At 43.6% G+C, this 21,728-nt stretch overlaps 1 protein-coding gene across 1 annotated transcript in view; it reads left to right on the top strand.

Annotated features, from left to right (window-relative positions):
* The window catches only part of CHRND (cholinergic receptor nicotinic delta subunit), a 38,375-nt gene extending 20,862 nt beyond the window's left edge, over window positions 1-17,513 (top strand). The window contains exons 9-12 of the mRNA XM_040431085.1: window positions 2,960-3,074; window positions 7,901-8,111; window positions 8,691-8,809; window positions 16,870-17,513. Coding sequence (XP_040287019.1) covers window positions 2,960-3,074; window positions 7,901-8,111; window positions 8,691-8,809; window positions 16,870-17,052 — 628 coding nt within the window. The 3' untranslated portion in view covers window positions 17,053-17,513. The remainder of the gene's footprint in view (window positions 1-2,959; window positions 3,075-7,900; window positions 8,112-8,690; window positions 8,810-16,869) is intronic.
* The last annotated feature ends 4,215 nt before the right edge of the window (window positions 17,514-21,728 follow it).

Genomic DNA, 21,728 nt, shown 5'->3' with positions numbered 1-21,728 from the left:
TTTTTTCGGTGACAGATTTTCAGTTCCCTTAAATCTTTGTATACTGGCTTCTTCTCAAGGAGACCAGAAAACTGTGTAATTTCCGGTGTTTGTACCAAATGTATACATAGAACAAATTGAAGATTTAACAGGTGTTTCTGAGATTCAGCCCCGACGCGCGTTTCGGCGGACCCAGACGAAGGTCCGCCGAAACGCTCGCCGGGGCTGGCGTCATCCCAGAGGAGACACATATTAGGTAAATAGACTCTGTTCATTGTATGTATGAGATACTTATATGCACTTGCACTTTAATAATAGGTATAATGGGGATTGAGTCACCAGTTGTGTCTCCTGATGTGGATGTCGCCTTTTCCTGCACTTGGTTTCATGTATGAATTTTTATTTAGAAATTGTGTCAATAAATTATATTTATATTTCATGTGGTCTGGTAATTTTTATTGGCATATAGTTATACACTTTTTTGCCATAGGCATGAGTGGATTATGTTATGCATGGTATTGATGTGTATGGATAGTGGTTACATCCATTCATTTTTTGATGATTTATGGCTTACAGTATTTTGGATGTGTTTTAAAAAGCAGAGGCCTGGGTATAAGGCCAATCGCAGACATTTAACCTTTTAGATGCTGTGGTCACATTTGATCACAGCATCTAAATGCATAAAAAAATGGAAGCGTGCACTTCTCGAAAAAGAATGGCTCCCCCATGCAGAGATCGGGGGAGCAGTTCCCTCGCTGTGATGCACTGGGTCTCTCTCTGAAGAGATACAGTGTATTAGAGCTTTAGTTTCTATGGAGGCCTGCATGTTCTATTAACTGCAGTGTAAGATAAAAGTGATCTAAAGATAGCATATTCTAGCCTCCTAGGAGCACTAAAAAAGTAAAAAAAAAAAGTTAAACAAAGTAATTAAAAATCATAATAAAATAAACAATTAAAATTATTAAGATCATGGAGATCACTATTAAAATATAAAAATATTTATCCCTTACGACAAATGGCGTAACAGAAAAAGAAATCAAAATGGCCAATTTGTCATTTTTTCATAGCTTCACATACCCAAATTTTTTTTGGAAAATGTGATCAAAAAGTCATACATACAAATAATATTAATAAAAGCTACAGGTCACCCCGCAAAAAATGAGCCCTCACACAGCTCCATAGACATAACTATAATAAAAGTTATGGGGTCACAAATATTTTTTTTTTCAAAGGTTTTATTTTATTTTCAGTGTTAAAACGATATAAATGTAGTATCGGTTTAATTGTTCTGACCCAGAGAATGGAGGGTACAGGTCAGTTTTACCATATTGGGAATGTCGTAGAGACAAAACTGTGGTGGAATAATTTTTTTTACTATTTCCACCTCATTTGGAATTTATTTCCTGCTTCCCACTAAATTGCATGCAATATTAAATGGTGCCATTAGAAAGTACAACTTGTCCCAGAAAACACAAGCCCTCGTATCGCTATGTGAATGGAAGAATAAAAAAAGTTATGGCTCTGGGAAGGCAGGGAGTAAAAATGAAAACGCAAAAACAACAACCTGGATCAAGTGGTGAAGGGTAAGGGATTGTATCCACTGAAGTCCAGACTGACGACAAAACAGGCTTGTAGGCTGTAGATTACTGCATCTTAAAGCTGAAATAGGCCAGAATGTTTGCAACATGCAACTATTCAGTGGCATCACTATAACTGACTGAGCCCCACAGCAATTTTTTGAATGCCCCACCCCCCCCGCAACAGTAACTTCTTCGCAACCCTCTCCTCCTGTGCAACCCCCCGCTCCTGCAGCTAATCAAGATCACTCTGTATATCAAGTCACTCTATATACTGTCAGTGTAGATATGTAATTATATAATACTGTTGCAGGGGCCCTGACAATAAAATATTCCCGGCTCACACTTGGCTCCTATGATGGTGTGCATATAAGCGCAGACAAGCGCAGCAGTGTTAGGGCTCATTCCCACGGCCGTTGCCCCGCCGTGGCCGTATTGTGGCCCGCATAATGCGGGTCCGCAATACACGGGGCACCGGCCGCGTGCATTCCGCATCACGGATGCGGACCCATTCACTTGCACAGTTTGCGGTACGAAAAATGGATATGGTTCTTGTGAATAGTTCCTTATATATGGCACTACGGTGCATTTGCACGACAAAACGCAGGCTGGGGTAGTGAGGTGACGGTCTGGTGCAAAACCTCTGAACGGTTTTATGGGTTGCTATCTGATATTATATACTCCACTTGACCTTGATATAGTGATTATATAGTATATACATTTATATTATGTATATACTTTTATTTCCTCATATGGGTCTATGCAATGTTTTCCTGCTCGGAGACCACCACGATCTCTCATGAGATATTAGTTTTAATTGTTTTTGGCTTTTTTAATTGTGAAGGTATTCTTCATAATAAAATGATTAGTTAAAAAAGCTATTTATTCATTTACACTACTACCATCTGATTACTTAAATGAGCACCTATGAATAATTAGTATAAGACCATTAGACATTGGATACAATTCTCTATATAAGCAATAATAATACTACTGTTACGGACATTACAAGTTAGACGCAAGGGCCCTGCATAACTGCTAAATTTTGTCCTCCTTGGACCCCAGTATCTTTGTGCCTAGATGTTTTTTTTTATTATTTTAGATGTTAACATGTTTATGCTTATTTCTAATTTGTTGTTTATGCTGTTTTAATCAGGGAAGTAATAATTATATGTATGCTTTTTAGGCTAGAGGAAGTTTTTTTATCTTGGATTGTTGAATTAAATAAAATCAACTGACCAGTGTGCAGTCTAGAGAGCCACAATAAACTTGTATGTTTTTTTATTCAGTTTACACAGATTCCTGCTCTAGACCAAGTTTTTTTTTTTTTTAAAGTAAGTATAAAAAGAAATGCAGAAACAAACATTATTACAGAGCTTATTTGTTTTGTACCTATTTTTCAGGTACCTGATGTTTATCATGGTGCTGGTGACTATTGTGGTTGTGAGCTGTGTTGTCGTGTTGAACATGCACTTCAGAACTCCCAGCACACACATCATGTCTGATCGCATGAAGAGGGTATGTATACAGAACGTGTTCTGGGTACTTCCATGGCAAACACTTATATACTGTGTACACCTATTATTATCTGTAGCGGATTGCTTTTGATACACTGAAACAAATAGATTTGTTAGGTTTGTTTTGCTTTTATCTGCAGATACAGTAGGCTGAACTTTAAAGACGTAAGAGTGTATTAGTCTATCAGATTTTCTGGCAGATGATCGCTAACGAGCGTTCATAGGAACTCTCATTAGCGATCATCTGGCAGTCTAATACAGCATAAACATGCTTAAAAATCACAATGGTGCAGGTGGCAGATCACGCTGTGTAATAGCGATCTGCTACCGGCACACCGCTGCCTTGCATGGGGACAAGTGATGGCATAGCAATCGCTCCTCCCCATGCCACGGAGGACATCGCTGCACGTAATGTCTCCTCCGCTAGCGAGCAGGAGGGAACTGTTCAGACTGTTCTGAACTAAAACATGATATGTAGGTCAGTACCTACCAGGGATAATTACCTGCTTATTTTCCTTAGATCCTGCTCCTTGGATACTTTTATTATCTGTGATCTACATCATCTGCGGGGGTCTGAGGTAGTCTGTGACACGCCTCCTGTCTCATCATTGGTTCAGACTCTCCCTCCCCCAGTACCTCTGCCTCTTCAGATTGGAAGCTGTCTATAGACACAAGCTTAGCACAGGCTCACCAGGAAGTCAGTACAGGGAGAGCAGATTTTCACTTAGATTCACTCAGATTAAACTACCAAAGATTCTGGTTAGAGTATTAGGCTATTGCCACACTTACATTGAGAGCAATGAGCCTTAGTAAAGGGGAGCCTGGAGAGTCACATTATCCATTTTTTACATATTACAATGTTTAGATGAATTATAGCATCAAGAGCCTCAAAATCCCTCCTAGTGTAAAAAAGAAAACTTTATTTGGAATGAGGGCACTGCAAATAAGGAGGGTGAGGAGATCACAGCTAAGTAGACGTAAGAATATAGCCTTTGTTCATATTGGCTGGTTCCTTATAAATTCCTAGCAAATATTAACACAAAGGCCCCTTTCACACGGGCGAGTATTCCGCGTGGATGCGATGCGTGAGTTGAACGCATTGCACCCGCACTGAATACCGACCCATTCATTTCTATGAGGCTGTTCACATGAGCGGTGATTTTCACGCATCACTTGTGTGTTGCGTGAAAATCGCAGCATGCTCTATATTCTGCGATTTTCACGCAACGCAGGCCCCATAGAAGTGAATGGGGTTGTGTGAAAATCGCAAGCATCCGCAAGCAAGTGCGGATGCGGTGCGATTTTCACGCACGGTTGCTAGGAGACGATCGGGATGGAGACCCGATCATTATTATTTTCCCTTATAACATGGTTATAAGGGAAAATAATAGCATTCTGAATACAGAATGCATAGTAAAATAGCGCTGGAGGGGTTAAAAAAATTAAAATATATTTAACTCACCTTAATCCACTTGATCGCGCAGCCGGCATCTCCTTCTGTCTTCATCTTAGCTGTGTGGAGCAACAGGACCTGTGGTGACATCACTCCGGTCATCACATGATCCATCACATGATCCATCACCATGGTAAAAGATCATGTGATGGATCATGCGATGACCGGAGTGACGTCACCACAGGTCCTGTTGCTCCACACAGCTAAGATGAAGACAGAAGGAGATGCTGGCTGCGCGATCAAGTGGATTAAGGTGAGTTAAATTTTATTTTATTTTTTTAACCCCTCCAGCGCTATTTTACTATGCATTCTGTATTCAGAATGCTATTATTTTCCCTTATAACCATGTTATAAGGGAAAATAATACAATCTACAGAACACCGATCCCAAGCCCGAACTTCTGTGAAGAAGTTCGGGTTTGGGTACCAAACATGCGCGATTTTTCTCACGCGCGTGCAAAACGCATTACAATGTTTTGCACTCGCGCGGAAAAATCGTGCGTGTTCCCGCAACGCACCCGCACATTTTCCCGCAACGCCCGTGTGAAAGAGGCCAAAGGGGCATATTTACTAAGCCTGTAGACTGCATAAACTTAGACAGACTGTCTACAGCTCCACCACTTTTATCACAGTGGATGATAAATTTGGTTCAGGGACAGACACTTTTCTAGTTCTATATCAAATATTGATTGGCTTACTTTGAGACAGAATTTTATGCCAGAATTGTGGTTCAATTTTGGCCCAAAAACGTAGAACATAGCCCCTTTCCTGTGAACCCACTCCACCCACTAAGCCTCTCCCCCTTTTTAAAAGAGTCGAAAAAACTAGAGAAACCGTAGTTGCAATTTTGTCTCAATTTGCAAACCTTTTTAGATTCTAGGCACAGACTGTAACGGTCACGTCCACACACACACAGGGGGAAGGATAGTGACCACTGCGCTCCACCCTCACCCCTGGCCCTGCCTACTTGCCTCACGAGTCCTGATGACAGGGGGCAACTGGACGACAGTCCCTAACTTAGGATATGTGCAGGGAAGACAGACAAGACAAAATACGGAACATGAACGGACCGAGTCAGAACCAAGAAAGCTACGCAGTACAAAGGATTAAGCAAAGAATGGTCAGGAGAAGCCGGGGTCAAATACCAGGAGAGCAGAGAAGTACAAGAGGAGTCCTAAGAGAGTAGTCAGGTGGGAGCCGAGGTCACAATACCAGGACGGATGCGCAGTACAGGAGGAGCAGGCAAAGGATCGTCAGGGAACAGGATCAGGTAAGTATTCAGTAGTCCAACAAATAGCCAGGAACCTAGAAATTACCGTATTTTTCGCTTTATAAGACGCACCTGATGATAAGACGCACCTAGGTTTTTGAGGAGGAAAATAAGAAAAAAATATTTTGAACCAAAAGGTGTGCTTTTGGTAGCTTTTGAACTAAAGGTGGTCTGTGGATGATGTACTGTTATGGGGATCTGGGGATGACGCACTGTTATGGGGATCTGGGGATGACGCACTGTTATGGGGATCTGTGGATGACACTGTTATGGGGGATCTGTGGATGACACTGTTATGGGGGATCTGTGGATGACGCACTGTTATGGGGGGATCTGTGGATGACGCACTGTTATGGGGGGATCTGTGGATGACGCACTGTTATGGGGGGATCTGTGGATGACGCACTGTTATGGGGGGATCTGTGGATGACGCACTGTTATGGGGGGATCTGTGGATGACGCACTGTTATGGGGGGATCTGTGGATGACGCACTGTTATGGGGGGATCTGTGGATGACGCACTGTTATGGGGGGATCTGTGGATGACGCACTGTTATGGGGGGATCTGTGGATGACGCACTGTTATGGGGGGATCTGTGGATGACGCACTGTTATGGGGGGATCTGTGGATGACGCACTGTTATGGGGGATCTGTGGATGACGCACTGTTATGGGGGATCTGTGGATGACACTGATGGGGGATCTGTGGATGACACTGATGGGGGATCTGTGGATGACACTGATGGGGATCTGTGGATGACACTGATGGGGGATCTGTGGATGACACTGATGGGGGATCTGTGGATGACACTGATGGGGGATCTGTGGATGACACTGATGGGGGGATCTGTGGATGACACTGATGGGGGGATCTGTGGATGACACTGATGGGGGGATCTGTGAATGACACTGAGGGGGGATCTGTGCATGACACTGAGGGGGGATCTGTGCATGGGGATCCCTCCACAGATCCCCATAAGTGTCATCTACAGATCCCCCATCAGATGCATCAGTGTGGAGGGAGGAGGCGGAGACACTCATGGCGGGGCCAGGTGCAGTGACTCTACTATAATACACCGGGCCCCGCAGCTGTTAAACATTCAATCTGATCTATATCTAATAGTATATGCTCTGTACGGCTCTTACTGTAGTACCGTAAGTATAGCGCAGACCGGCATCTCCATCGGTCATGCGCCACCTGCCGCAGCTCCCTCCTCATTCGCCGTCTGCTCCAGCTCCCTCTGTCATGCGCCGCCTGCCCCAGCTCCCTCCTCATGCGCCGCCTGCCTGCTTATCTCACTTTATGAATGAACAGGCAGGCGGCGCATGACAGAGGGAGCTGGGGCAGGCGGCGTATGACAGAGGGAGCTGGAGCAGACGGCGCATGAGGAAGGAGGTGCGGCAAGCGGCGCATGACCGAGGGAGATGCGCTATACTTACGGTACTACAGTAAGAGCCGTACAGAGCATATACCATTAGATATAGATCAGATTGAATGTTTAACAGTTGCGGGGCCCGATGTATTAGAGTAGAGTCACTGCACCGGGCCCCACCTCCTCCCTCCACACTGTCACTGATACTTCGCTGGCTGCGCTGTGCAGCATAGCGGCCAGCGAAGTATTCGCTTTATAAGATGCACGGCCATTTCCCCCCCACTTTTGGGGGAAAAAAAGTGCGTCTTATAAAGCGAAAAATACAGCCAGCAGGCTGCCTGTATTTATAGTGGGGAGTGAGGGTCATGTGATGTGGCCAGCGTCACATGACCGACAGACCAACCAGTCGAGCACCGAGTGATCAGCTCGGCGCTCAAGGCAGACTAGGAGCAGGGAACCACCCAGCTAGTAAAGCCGCCCTGGGAATGAGGTCAAACACAGATCCTCATTCCCAAAGCTAAGCAACAGGTCTGCGGTAAATGGGGGACCGAGTGCACCTTCGGAACCCCGTGACACAGACACTTTGGTACAATGTAGCAAGCTCCCTCTCTCTCTACACATTTTACGTAATTGTGCATTTATAAAATAAAACAATTACAGAAATACAAAAATGTAGGTTGGGTTACATATAATAACTATAAGTACAATTTTCCAAATTCTTGTTTTTTCTAGATCTTTCTAAATAAACTGCCCCGTTTACTGCATATGTCCCAACCAGCAGAACCTGAACCTGATCCATGGAATGGGGTGCTTCAGAGGCGCAGCAGTTCAGTGGGGTACATTGCAAAAGCAGAGGAATACTTCAGTGTGAAGTCTCGTAGTGAACTTATGTTTGAGAAGCAATCTGAGCGACATGGTTTGACCAGTCGAGCTACACCTGCAAGTAAGTGCTGTGTTCATATTAGTGAATACGGCAGTGAAATCCTGTCTGCTTCTGTCAAGTGAGTGGTTAAAATTGGCTTCATATAGAGTTGGAACTGCAGTGCACTGTGTGACAGGGGTGACGTTTGTAGCATTATTCATTTTGGAGCTGGTTACTTCAGTACTGGTCCTACTGAAGTGAATGTGAGCAGCTCTGCCGTAACCAGATCCTTCCACTGTAGAATAGACAAAGCTGTGTAGTTAGGTCATCACTTGTAAAGGAAAGAACAACTCCTTTAAGGTAGCCACTGAATGTATTCCCCTCCCAGGTGCCATACACTTTCTGCAGAGTGACAGACTTGGTTGAATATTGCAGGCCAAATCCTTCCTATCATGCTCGTACCCTCGAACACATGACAATTAAAAACCAGAAACATTGGTTAGAATATGGTGGGAACATAGTGATTGCTTCATAATAGTCAATAGCAGCTCTCATGTTTGTGGTAAATGTGTCTAACCAGAGGCACACATTGCCTCCTAAAACCTTTCTTTAAAAGGTCCTTAAGTTTGTATGTTGCTTCTTTTCTGTCATCATTTGTAGGAATGAATCCATTGCATGCAGACAATTCACAGGACCAGCTTTATGGAGAAATAAAGCCAGCCATTGATGGGGCTAACTTCATTGTCAAGCACATGCGAGAAAAGAATGCCTACAATGAGGTATGTTTGGGTTTTCATCTCACATTCTCAAATATACATATCACTGAGCCACATTCGATATATTGATTGATTTTCTTCACTGCAATCATAAGTCACTGATTCAGACCTCAGCCGTGTTAGCCCCCCCATATCAAAATTTTTGAACAAAACATATGCAATTGGTTAGATCTTTGTTAGATCAGGTTAGATCAATTGTTGTTTGCGTTAGATCTCATACAGAAGTAGAGATATTAACAGTTATTTGCAGGGGGGGCTAACCCGTCATCAGCCCCCCCTTATCAAAAAATTTACCCAAAAATTTGCTATTTTGGAAGATATTTGTTAGATCAGGTATGATCAACTAGTTGTTTTGTTAGATCTCACATAATTACAGACTTATTAAGTGATTAATGAGGGGGGGCTAGCCCCCCCACATGCAATTTTCAGGTAAAATTTGATGCAGAGTAATAGGCCTTCTTTAGATCCGGTAAGATCAAGTGATTTCAACGTTAGATCTCATTTAATTACAGAGATATTTCACATAAAAACACAGATATTAGGTAGTATTAAATAGGGGGGCTAGCCCCCCCCACATGCAATTTTCTGGTAAAATTTGATGCAGACTAATAGGCCTTTGTTAGATCTGGTAAGATCAAGGGGTTTCAACGTTAGATCTCATATAATTACAGAGATATTATGGATATTTGGTATTACGTCAGGGGGGGCTAGCCCCCCCACATGCAATTTTCTGGTAAAATTTGATGCAGACTAATAGGCCTTCGTTAGATCCGGTAAGATCAAGTGGTTTCAACGTTAGATCTCATATAATTACAGAGATATTATGGATATTTGGTATTACGTCAAGGGGGGCTAGCCCCCCCACATGCAATTTTCTGGTAAAATTTGATGCAGACTAATAGGCCTTCATTAGATCCGGTAAGATCAAGTGGTTTCAACGTTAGATCTCATTTAATTACAGAGATATTATAAATATTTGGTATTACATAAAGGGGGGCTGGCCCCCCACATACAATTTTCTGGTAAAATTTCATTCAGGCTAATAGGCCTTTGTTAGATCCGGTAAGATCAAGTGTTTTTAACGTTAGATCTCATATAATTACAGAGATTTTTTAAATGAAAACACAGATATTAGGAAGTATTAAATAGGGGGGCTAGCTCCCCCTTATGTAATTCCAAATATCCATAATATCTCTGTAATTATATGAGATCTAACGTTGAAACCACTTGATCTTACCGGATCTAACGAAGGCCTATTAGTCTGCATCAAATTTTACTAGAAAATTGCATGTGGGGGGGCTAGCCCCCCTATTTAATACTACCTAATATCTGTGTTTTTATGTGAAATATCTCTGTAATTAAATGAGATCTAACGTTGAAACCTCTTGATCTTACCGGATCTAACGAAGGCCTATAAGCCTGCATCAAATCTTACCTAAAAATTGCATTATGGGGGGCTAGCCCCCCCTAACGTAATACCAAATATCCATAATATCTCTGTATTTATATGAGATCTAACGTTGAAACCACTTGATCTTACCGGATCTAACGAAGGCCTATTAGCCTGCGTCAAATTTTACCAGAAAATTGCATGTGGGGGGGCTAGCCCCCTATTTAATACTACCTAATATCTGTTTTTATGTGAAATATCTCTGTAATTAAATGAGATCTAACGTTGAAACCACTTGATCTTACCGGATCTAACGAAGGCCTATTAGTCTGCATCAAATTTTACCAGAAAATTGCATGTGGGGGGGCTAGCCCCCCCTGACGTAATACCAAATATCCATAATATCTCTGTAATTATATGAGATCTTTGATATGGGGGGGCTAACACGGCTGAGGTCTGATTCAGTATGATCTCATCACACTGAATCACACTCTAAAATACAGAAATGTTGGGGGGGGCGTGGCTTGCCAGACATGTGAGCGGACGTGATCTCCGGAGCTCCTGCACTGCCTCGGTCAATTATCCGCTAAAAACAGCCTAAATCCCCAAATAATTTGGACTGACCACCAACAGACGATTCAGAGGCTACTCCGTCACCCGCAGGCGCTTGAAATCTGCTGCCATGTCCAAACGGAAGGACGAGAAAGGAGCCGGCAAGTCTCTGCAAGATGGCGCTGGGACTGCCACGCCGAGGCGCCGAGATCGTGTGAGCGATTTGCAGCAGGAGGTAGCTGAGAGACTAAGTCAGTTTGCACATACTCCCGGGCTCCTCAGAGAGAGATGTACCTCCGGCAATAACAGTGAGTCCTCCCTGACTGGAGCGGGAAGGGATTCAGATGGGGAAGGGCCTGGAGAGGTGATGGGCCTGAAGCAGCACCCTAATAGATTTGCCGCCATTCAGGAACAAGATGGGGCTGGAGAACCAGATATCCCAGACTCAGACATGGAGGAGCCGACTATAAAGGACGTTCTCCAAGCCATTTCTAAGTGGGGCAAGTCGCTTAACATCCTGACTATGCAGATGGGAGCCATTAAAGACTATATCTCTATTGTCAGGCACGATCTGAGAAAACTTGCAGACCGTACTAGGTCCCTGGAAGATCGTATGGGGGACATGGAGGATGTGGTGCACCCTCTCAAGAGAGACTCTGTGGATCATTCTCGCAGGCTTGATGCAATCTCTGCTAAACAGGACGATCTAGAGAACCGTCTGAGACGAAACAATGTGAGGCTAGTTGGAGTGCCTGAGAAAGTGGAAGGCTCTAACCCCACAGAGTTTTTTGAAAACTGGCTCAAAGAACAGTTTGGAGGGAGCGTATTAACTCCTTTATTTGCCATCGAACGCGCGCACAGGGTTCCTACCTGGCCTTTACCACCAGGGGCGCCACCAAGACCGGTCCTTATGAAAGTGCTACACTATAGGGATCGAGATTCTATTCTGCGCAAGGCAAGAGATCTGCCTGACCTTTCTATTGACGGACACAGGGTGTAGTTTTTCCCTGATTTCTCCATGGAGGTCCAGAAGAGGCATGCTAGGTTCCTGGATGTAAAACGGCGTCTGAGGGAACTTGGAGCATCATACTCTATGTTATATCCGGCCAAGCTCGGAATAGCGGCTCTTGGATCCACAAGCTTCTTTGAAGACCCGAAGGAGGCATCCAAATGGCTGGACCGACATGAAAGACAACTTTGTGCGGAAAAGAACCAGGGCGAATAAGAGGTCTACTTAGCAAAGTGACATTGTACACTCTGGATGGTGAATACAGTATATGTGGCAATGCATTGATGGTTATAGCTGGATATAGTTAACCTCCTGCCCGCTCTGTGTTAATGTCAGGAGCCAAGATAACTGTGTAATGCATAGGGCTGATATACGCAGCTAGTATTGTTTATTTTACTCATAACTGAGGTTAGTGCAGGATGTTATCCATTTTGTATATTTCTGCTGGTTAACAGTTTGTATTTGAATTTGGCGAAATACGGAAGCGTTCAATTCCGCCAGATATTATGGGTTTAGGGAGCCCGCTCTGCTGATAGATATACTAACTGCCCACGGACCATAATATTAAGGTGTATTGGTGGGATCTGTCAGGAAGAGTGACTTCCAGTGTTATTTGGATAATGGGGAGGGTGTTATTCAGGTTAGGGAAGGGAGGGAGGAAGTTGGGGAAATGTGGTCCCAGGTCCATAGATATGCTCCAAAGGGCAATACTGCTTCTAAGCTGTAAGTTAAAGTATCCGATAAAGATGAGGTTCCATATACTTAAGTATGGCTAACCCAGTGAATTTTCTGAGCTGGAACATTAGAGGGGTTAAAGATGCCATTAAAAGGAAGGCTGTAATGGAGAGTGTTAAAGTGTACCACCCTACAGTCTGCTGCCTACAAGAGACGCACCTCCTTCCGGAACAATCCCATTTGCTTACCCCTAGATGGGCGAGTCAATGTTATCACTCCACTTACTCCTCATATGCAAGGGGAGTAAGTATATTGATTCACAGACAGCTGAATTTTAGCTGCATAGATAAGAGGATTGATACGAATGGATGCTACGTCTTCCTTTATGGCAAACTTTTTAATGTCCAATGTATTATATGTGGGATATACATACCACCGCCTTATTCCCCGCTTGTAATTAAGAAGTTGATGGCCTTTCTGTCAGATTATCCAGATACCCCAGCAATGATACTGGGGGACTTTAATAATGTGATATGTACTGACTGGGACAGAATGTCCGCTTCCGTGGTGCAATCGGAGAGGCTGCTTACACCGTTTGGGAGACTTCTAGAGGAAGCGTCATTAATGGATTTTTGGAGGCTGCGTAATCCGTTTGTACGGCAGTATTCTTGCTGTTCTAGCACGTATCAAACACTGTCAAGAATAGATTTAGCTCTTGGGAACGAAGCGATGGGCTGCCGTATTTGTGATATCAGATATCTACCCAGGCAACTTTCAGATCACTCGCCTATATTAATATCCGCCAATTTCCTTCCCTCTGTGACCAGCTGTAGGCCATTATGGAAATTCAATCCATTTTGGCTGTCAGTCTTACCCACAGTCTCAAATATTGGGGATACGCTGAAAGAGTTCTTTACCCTTAATCTTCCAGGAGCTTCCTCACTGATTGTTTGGGATACCATGAAAGCCTTTCTGCGGGGAGTACTTATTGCTGAGGTTAATAAAAAGCGAAATGAGTCCCGAATGACGGTTAAAACTTTAGAACGCCGAACGGTTGAGGCAGAAACTCAATATGTCCTGCAGCCCATGGAAGTGCATAAGGCTCAATGGCAGGAAGCACAACATAAACTCAATGATAAACTTCTTCTTAGGGCAAAAAACAAACGCTTTTTCCAAAAACAATCATTCTATGAAGAGGGGGAGAAGACAGGTAGATTGTTGGTACTACTCTCCAAAGCGCAACAGCCCTCTGCGTATGTGGCTGCTTTACATGACGTCGAGGGGGCTGTGTGCACAGCTCAAGATAAAGTTTTAGATATCATCCCTTTACGAGTCCAAAATCAATGCAGGGGATTCAGAGCTTACTAATTTTCTAGATGGGATCCAGCTTCTTAAACTGAGTATTGATCAGGTGACAGTTTTAGATGGGCCCATAACAATTACAGAATTGGAACTAGCCCTGAACGATCTGTCTAATGCTAAGGCCCCTGGGAGTGATGGACTGCCTGCCGAAGTTTACAAAGCATTCGCCCCTATCCTCCTTCCTCAGTTGTTGGAGGTGCTCAAGGAGGCACAACTTCGGAGCGGACTGCCACTTAGTATGAATGAGGCGATCATAGTCGTCATTCCTAAACAGGGCAAAGCCCCATGATGGCAGAATCATATCGGCCTATCTCACTGCTCCAAGTTGATGTGAAACTATTAGCGAAAGTATTGGCGAATAGACTCAATACTGTGATTACGACTCTTATACATTCAGATCAGGCAGGATTCATGCCTAATATATCAACAGCGGTAAATATTAGGCGTATTTTCTTAAACATACAGGCAGGCCGATTCCACGGATTGAATGCGGCGGTCGCGTCTCTTGACGCGGCCAAAGCGTTCAATAGCATGGAATGGAGATACTTGTGGGCTGTGCTCAGGACAATGGGCTTTGGGTCAACCTTTATTCAGTGGATCCAACTCTTATACAAATTCCCAACTGCTAGGATTAGGGTGAATGGAGCGCTCTCCCGATCTTACCATCTGCATAGAGGGACTAGACAGGGATGCCCCCTGTCACCCTTACTTTTTGCAATAGCAATTGAGCCCCTGGCAGCGGCGCTAAGGAAGCGCGGGAGGTCCAGGGTTTTAGATATAGTGGGCTTATCGAGAAAGTGGCCCTTTACGCCGATGATATGCTTCTATTCCTAGATGAATGGAGCTCCTCTCTTCCGGCAGCCATGAACATTATTAATGGATTTAGTAGCCTGTCAGGTCTGAACATTAATTGGACCAAGTCTGTGCTGATGCTGCTCTCTGCTGATAACGGGAAAGATTATTGCTCAACAGAAGGCTTGCAACTTGTCAAGTCTTTTAAATATCTAGGTGTTCAGGTCACCATTGATGTTGAAGACTATGAAAAACTGAATTTAACTCTGCTGCTACAGAGATTTCAACAGAAGGTACAGATTTGGACCAAATTACCACTCTCAGTAATAGGAAGGGTTAACCTTCTAAAAATGCCACAACTTCTATACTTGCTGCACAATGCACCTATATGGGTTCCTGCATGATTCTTTATCACGGTTAATGCAATATTTAGGGACTTAATCTGGAAGAGAGGAGTTCCACGCATAAAATTGGCTACACTTTGTCGACCAAAAACAGATGGGGGACTTGGGGCTCCAGACCCATGGATTTATTATTTGGCTGCCCAACTTCATCATCTGCGGGGTTGGGGGATGGACGAGGGAATTAATAAAGCGGGGAGAATTGTGCAAATTCTTGTAGGGGGGAAAAATCTAATAACAGCATTAGAGGATGGATCGCTGGACAAAGCGGGGAATGATATTCCATTACCTCGAGTAATTCATAAAGTTTGGTGGAAAGCGAGGAAAGTAGTAGGGATACAAGGTTACACTATGTTTACCGTAATTTGTCCCAATCTCATGTATGCAGAATTGCATAAAGTATCTAATGTTCAGATTTGGGGACGATATGGATTCACCCACATGCATTAGCTATATGATGGCGGCACCCTGAAAGAATATGCCCAACTACAACGTGAGTTTCAGCTTCCACACTCCCAATTTTACTTATATTTGCAGCTTCGGCATGCTATCAACTCCCAAGACAAAGTAGAGGGGATTGGACCGGCTTCCAAAAATCTGATTATAGATCTGGCGGGCTCTGGGTAATCCACCTGTGGGGTTATATCGCTGCATTACAGCAGTCTTATGGAAATGCAATTTAAAAGGCAGCCTCTCCGATTGTATGATAAATGGCGGAAGGATATCGACGACTTGACGGAAGACCAATGGCACACAGTGCTAGAAGGGTTTACTGATATAGCGGTAGACGAAACACACAGAATGTCACAGCTACTATTGTTACATAGAGTTTATCGGACACCTACCCTCCTAAGGAAAATGGGGTACAGATCAGATGACTTGTGTCCCAGGTGTGGTGCACCCAATGCTACGCTGATACACCTTATGTAGAACTGCCCTAGGCTGAGGAGGTATTGGGGGAGAATAACAGATGTACTACAAAACGTGTTTGCGACACAAATTGAAATCAACGCCAGGTTGTGTGTACTTGGATGTGTTGAGATTATACAAGTACCTGCTGAACAAAAATTAGCGATTATTCGCATATTGTATCAGGCAAGAAAGGTGATAGCGTATCATTGGGTGGATCCTGATCCTCCTAAGGTTAAGGAACTAGTCCATAAGGTTCACACTCTGTTACAAATGGAGAGATTTGTATACCAAAACAGAAATAACCTCAAGAAGTTTGAGAAGATTTGGGGCAGGTGGTTGCAACATTACAGTATTGTAGATTAACACTGATTTGAATGACAGTTGGGGACCAGATTGCCCCGGTCTTACAAGTGCTTTTGGTTGTTGTCCCTCTGGAAATATGGTACTGGTGCTCCCTGGGAGCAGGAGAGGCGCGGTGGATACGGGTGGGATAAGGTTCTAGCTTTTGAGGGACTGATGTGCTACATACGACTCATTACTTTACCTTGTAATATGATAATATATGAACCAAAAGGTAGATTTGTTTTATGTACTGCAAAAATGTGGATTATGTATCGGGTTAACAGCGGATTGGAGTTATTACTGCTTTTCATGATCGGATTTTTCTTTGAAGGGACTTTTGGAGATCTTTTCCTCAGATGTAGGACATTTGGGACCGGGGGGGGGATTTTTGTTCTCTTTAATGCTTTAACATCTCTCAATAAAAACAATCTGATTTAAAAAAAAAATACAGAAATGTTGTTATAGCTTGTAGAATATAACTTATTACTGTCACTTTTTGGAGTTCTAGTAAATGAAATTTAATTTAATGTACCATATAAAACTACTGTATCATATATGCAGATAGACATATGAGCTAGATTAAAATACTTCACATTTATCACGCGTTTTCTCACTCCTTTACTTGCAGGAGAAAGATAACTGGTATCGTGTTGCTCGGACAGTTGACCGCCTTTGCCTTTTTATTGTGACACCGGTTATGATCATCGGGACCCTTTGGATATTTCTTGGAGGAGCTTACAACCAACCACCTCTATACCCATTTGCTGGTGACCCCTATGATTACAAGGAAGGACATATGAGATTGATATAGAACTTGATATCAAGAGCCAGCTGAAGATATACAAGTCCATATGTAACAGGAAATATATGGGGTCATTTTGGTGTAAGGTAGCACTGGCTTAGTTGACCAATCAGATTCCACCTTTCATTTTCACAGCTTCTTTGGAAAATAAAAGGTGGAATATGATTGGTTGCTATGGGCAACTAAGCCAGTTCTACTTTACACCAGTTGGATAAATGACCCCAATAGTTTTCAAATGAATGAATACAAGCATACATTCTTATGGTATTAATTAGAGTCTAAATTATTTGTAACTTTTATACATGTCAAAGTGTGCCTTGTCTTTAGAGGATTTTCCATTGCATCGTGAAATTAATTTACAATTGAAAAAAAGAATAAATGAAGATAGTAAAAAGTAAATTTCTCTAATCACAACATTTAATGTGAAGCTGTGGTTTTCTGCAGTCTTAATTCCTATATTAATAATGCCATAACAACAGTGGCGTAACTAGAGTGTTATGGGCCCCAGTGCAAACTTTGTATCGGGGCCCCCCTACCCCCCGATTTTTACAAAGAAGCGGCAGATTTTCTTACTAATGGCTTTCCCGTGTGGCTAGTCCGCTGCGTGAATGAGGGCCAAGCCCCATTCCGGACAGCAGAGACACGGAGCAGTAACATGATTGATAATGTTCCGTGCCTCTCTGTGACCTTTTTACAAAAAAATCACAGTGAGATAAAGTTGTCACCGTGATTTTAGAGCAAAACGATCATAGAGAGGCATGGAGCATTATCAATCATGTTACTGCTCGGTGTCTCTGCTGTCCGGAGCGGGGCTTGGCTCTCTTTCACACAGCAGATTAGCCACACGGGATCCGCTCGTGTGAAAGAGCCCAATGCATGGCTACACTCACCCAGTCCTAATAAAATCTGGTCCTACCTCATCCAGGGTGTCGCTGGCGTCGGTGTGATGTCCGCTGGATCCAGAACAAGGTCCCTGTGGTGATAGAGAAAAAAAGAATAATCACATAAGGAAGGGATGGTGACTGCCCCTGTGAAACTACCAGCTGGGGGCGCTGTGCTGGCCTGGTAGACTGAGCTATGCCAATGTATAGCAGGGTAATTTAGGACATTTCCCCTAAGTGCTACCACACAGTACTAATGTCCACATTGTGGCCCCTCACAGTACTAATGCCCATCTTGTGGCCTTTCACAGTAATTAAGCCCACCTTGTGGTCCCTTCACAAAAGTTATGTCCTTCTTGTGGCCCCTCACAGCAGTTATGCCCACCTTTGTTCCTGTCACAGTAGTTATGCCCAGATATATGCCCCTCACAGTAGTTATGCCAAATATGTGCCCCCTAACAGTAGTTATGCCAAATATATGCCCCCTCACGGTATTTATGCCAGATATGTGCCCCTCACAGTGGATATGCCCAGATATGTGCCCCTCACAGTGGATATGCCCAGATATGTGCCCGCTCACAGTGGTTATGCCCAGATATGTGCCCACTCACAGTAGTTATGCCCAGATATGTGCCCCTCACAGTGGATATGGCCAGATATGTTCCCCCTCACAGTAGTTATGCCAGACTATGTGCCCCTCACAGTAGTTATGACCAGATATGTGCCCCCTACAGTGGTTATGCCATATTATGTGCCCCTCACATTAAATATGCCCACATATGTGCCCCTCACAGTGGTTATGCCAGATTATGTGCCCCCCTCACAGTAGTTATGCCTTCATATGTGCCATCTCATAGTTATGCATTTATATGTGCCCCACTCACAGTAGTTATGCCAGATATGTGCCCCCCTACAGTGGTTATGCCAGATTATGTGCCCCTCACATTAGATATGCCCACATGTGCCCCTCACAGTGGTTATGCCAGATTATGTGCCCCCCTCACAGTAGTTATGGCAGATTAGGTGCCCCCTCAGTAGAGATGCCCACTTTTGTGCCCCCTCACTCTAGTTGTGCCCATCAACCCCCCCCTTCCCCTTTGCCCCCAGTCTGCAGTGTTAGGAAAATAAAAAAAAAACACATACTTACCCTCTTCCCTGATGTTGCGCTGCCACACTGACATCGCACTGCTGGCTGTACTAAAGGCAGTTTCCCGGGCCTTCAGAGCTCCTCCCACAGCCAGCAGCCCGATGTGCGGCCAGCAGAGGGAGCGCTAGAGCTCCTGCTTCACTGATGATCTGGAGACAGCCCGGCAGTGACAAGAACTGCCGGGCCGAGTGTATGTGAGTGAGTGCGCGCGTCCTCTCTCTTCCTCCCACCCCCTCTGCGCAAACCTCCCCCACCTTGCCTCATATTAAACATGTAATGGAGCGCCCTGACGGGGCCCGACATTGTCACTGTACTTCATGCCGGGCCCCTTCACAGCGCTTCATTACATGTTAGTACAGCGGGCCCCCTCCCCCCGCCGGGCCCGGTCGCAGTCGCACTCCCTGCGACCGCGATCGTTACGCCCCTGCATAACAAGGAATTTGTTATAATGCCTGTTTCTAACACAGGGAAGAGGGTATGCAAATGATCTCTTAACAAGCTCTGCCTCTGATGCCACCAGATGTAAGGCAGCTATCCTATAAGACAGGCATCCTCAAACTGTGGCCCTCCAGCTGTTGTAAAACTACAACTCCCACAATGCCCTGCTGTAGGCTGATACCTGTAGGCTGTTCGGGCATGCTGGGAGTTGTAGTTTTGCAACAGCTGGAGGGCCGCAGTTTGAGGATGCCTGCTATAAGACAATGTTTGACCTTTTAAACAGTCCTTGAGCCAGCACCTGATCTGCAGACAGCTGTTTTCGGGTGATTGCCCCTCATCGGTGCAGAGTAGAGAGTACTGGCACAGGACTGTTCCTAACACAGTCTTTTTTTTTTTATTGTGCAGCCAACACATGAGGCAATTTCCTGCCCATCTCTTCCACTTTGGCTGGTAGAGCATTGATGTGGTGTGGCTATACAATAGGTGGAGTTAAAATGTTTTGCCTCTTAGGGTACAGCCACACAGTCAGGTTTTCTAGTGCAGTTTTGGAAACCAAAACCAGGAGTGAATTAGAACAGAAGTTGTATCTGTCCTTTATACTCTCTCTCCTTTTTGGTTGTCTTCCAAAACCGCATCTGGAAACCTGACCATGCGGCCATACCCTTTTTCCAGACAAAACTTTTGGCAATAGCTTCTTCTGCAGCATGTTGTCTGACACAGGGTCATAAGAAGGTGGATGGAATGGGGAAAAATGGCAATTTGAGTGGCTGAGAATGTACACACGTGGACAAAATGGTTGCTACCCTTCCGTTAAAGAATGAAAAACACACAATGGTCACTGAAATAAATGGAAATTGACAAAAATAATAATAAATAAACATTTACTGAAATCAGCTACTGAATAATTTTAACCCCTTAGTGACCACCCATACGCCTTTTTACTGCAATCACTAAGGGGCCTTAGGCTGGGCCACCGTTTTTTTTGTGGTTTTTTTTTCACGCGTCCCCTGGGGAGTGGGGACCCGGCTCCTGCTCTAACAGCCCAGACCCAAAAAAAGACAAAATTGCTAATTTATTCTTAGTTGCCACTGATAAAACTTAATAACAAGCGATCAAAAAGTGCCATTTACTCCAAAATGATACCAATGAAAAATACAAGTCGTCCCCCAAAAATCAAGCTCTCACACAACTCTATATAAAGAAAAAGAATAAAAGTCTTGGGAAGTGGCAATGCAAAAACATTTTTTTCTTTAAAAAAAAGGGGTTTTATTGCAAAGAAGTAGTAAAACGTAAAAAACTATATGTATTTGGTATCACTGTAATCGTACTGACCCAGAGAATAAAGATATTATGTTATTTATACCGAAAAATTAACGCCGTAAAATTTATAATGTAAAAACGCAGTAGCAGTATTGCTGTTTTTCCGATCTCCCTCCCAGAAAGAGTTAATAAAAAATAATCAGAAAGTTATGTGTACCCCAAAATGGCACCATTAGAAACTACAACTTGTCCTGCAGAAAACAAGCCTTTATAAATCTATATAGACGTAAAAATAAAAAAGTTATAGCTCTTGGAACGCGACGATGAAAAAAGGAAGAAAAACGCTTGGTCATTAAGGCCCAAAATAGGCTGGTCACTAAGGGGTTAATAAACAAACTAATGAATCAGTCAGTGCCTATTTAAATGGTTAACAGTAATCACTATTCTGTTTAGTATCATGGTGGGTACCACACTGAACATGGACAAAACAAAGCTAAGGAGAGAGTTGTCTCAGGAGATTAGAAAGAAAATAATAGACAAACATGTGTAAAGGGACCAACTCTACAATTTATCTTATTACCATATCGTTCAAAAATCTAAGTACATATGTGTATGCAGTCATTACATGGTTACTCTTGGGGCAACGATCCCTAGCTCTTAATGTATTACTTGTGGACCTTTTTTTATGATTTATTGATATTTGCTGAGTAAGGTCACCACATAGTGAAAAGCACATGGTATAACTCTATGACGCAAGCATGCAAACCAGTGAAATACCAACAAAGTTTTTGCAATCCTTTGTCGCCTTGTGTAGTCTGGGGAGATTCCAGCAGATAACTGGAAGCTCTCACTAAGTGTATAGGAAGGTCTAATTTCAGAAGGATTGAGTGACACACATTATTCTGTAGCCAGCAGATGGTCTGTGAAGACAAACACTTCTAACATCAGCTGTCTACTGT

Source organism: Bufo bufo, chromosome 4 (assembly GCF_905171765.1).
Source record: "Bufo bufo chromosome 4, aBufBuf1.1, whole genome shotgun sequence".
Classification (NCBI taxonomy): Eukaryota; Metazoa; Chordata; class Amphibia; order Anura; family Bufonidae; genus Bufo; species Bufo bufo.
Note: the sequence above shows the minus strand (reverse complement) of the source record. Positions and strands in the feature narration are given on the sequence as shown.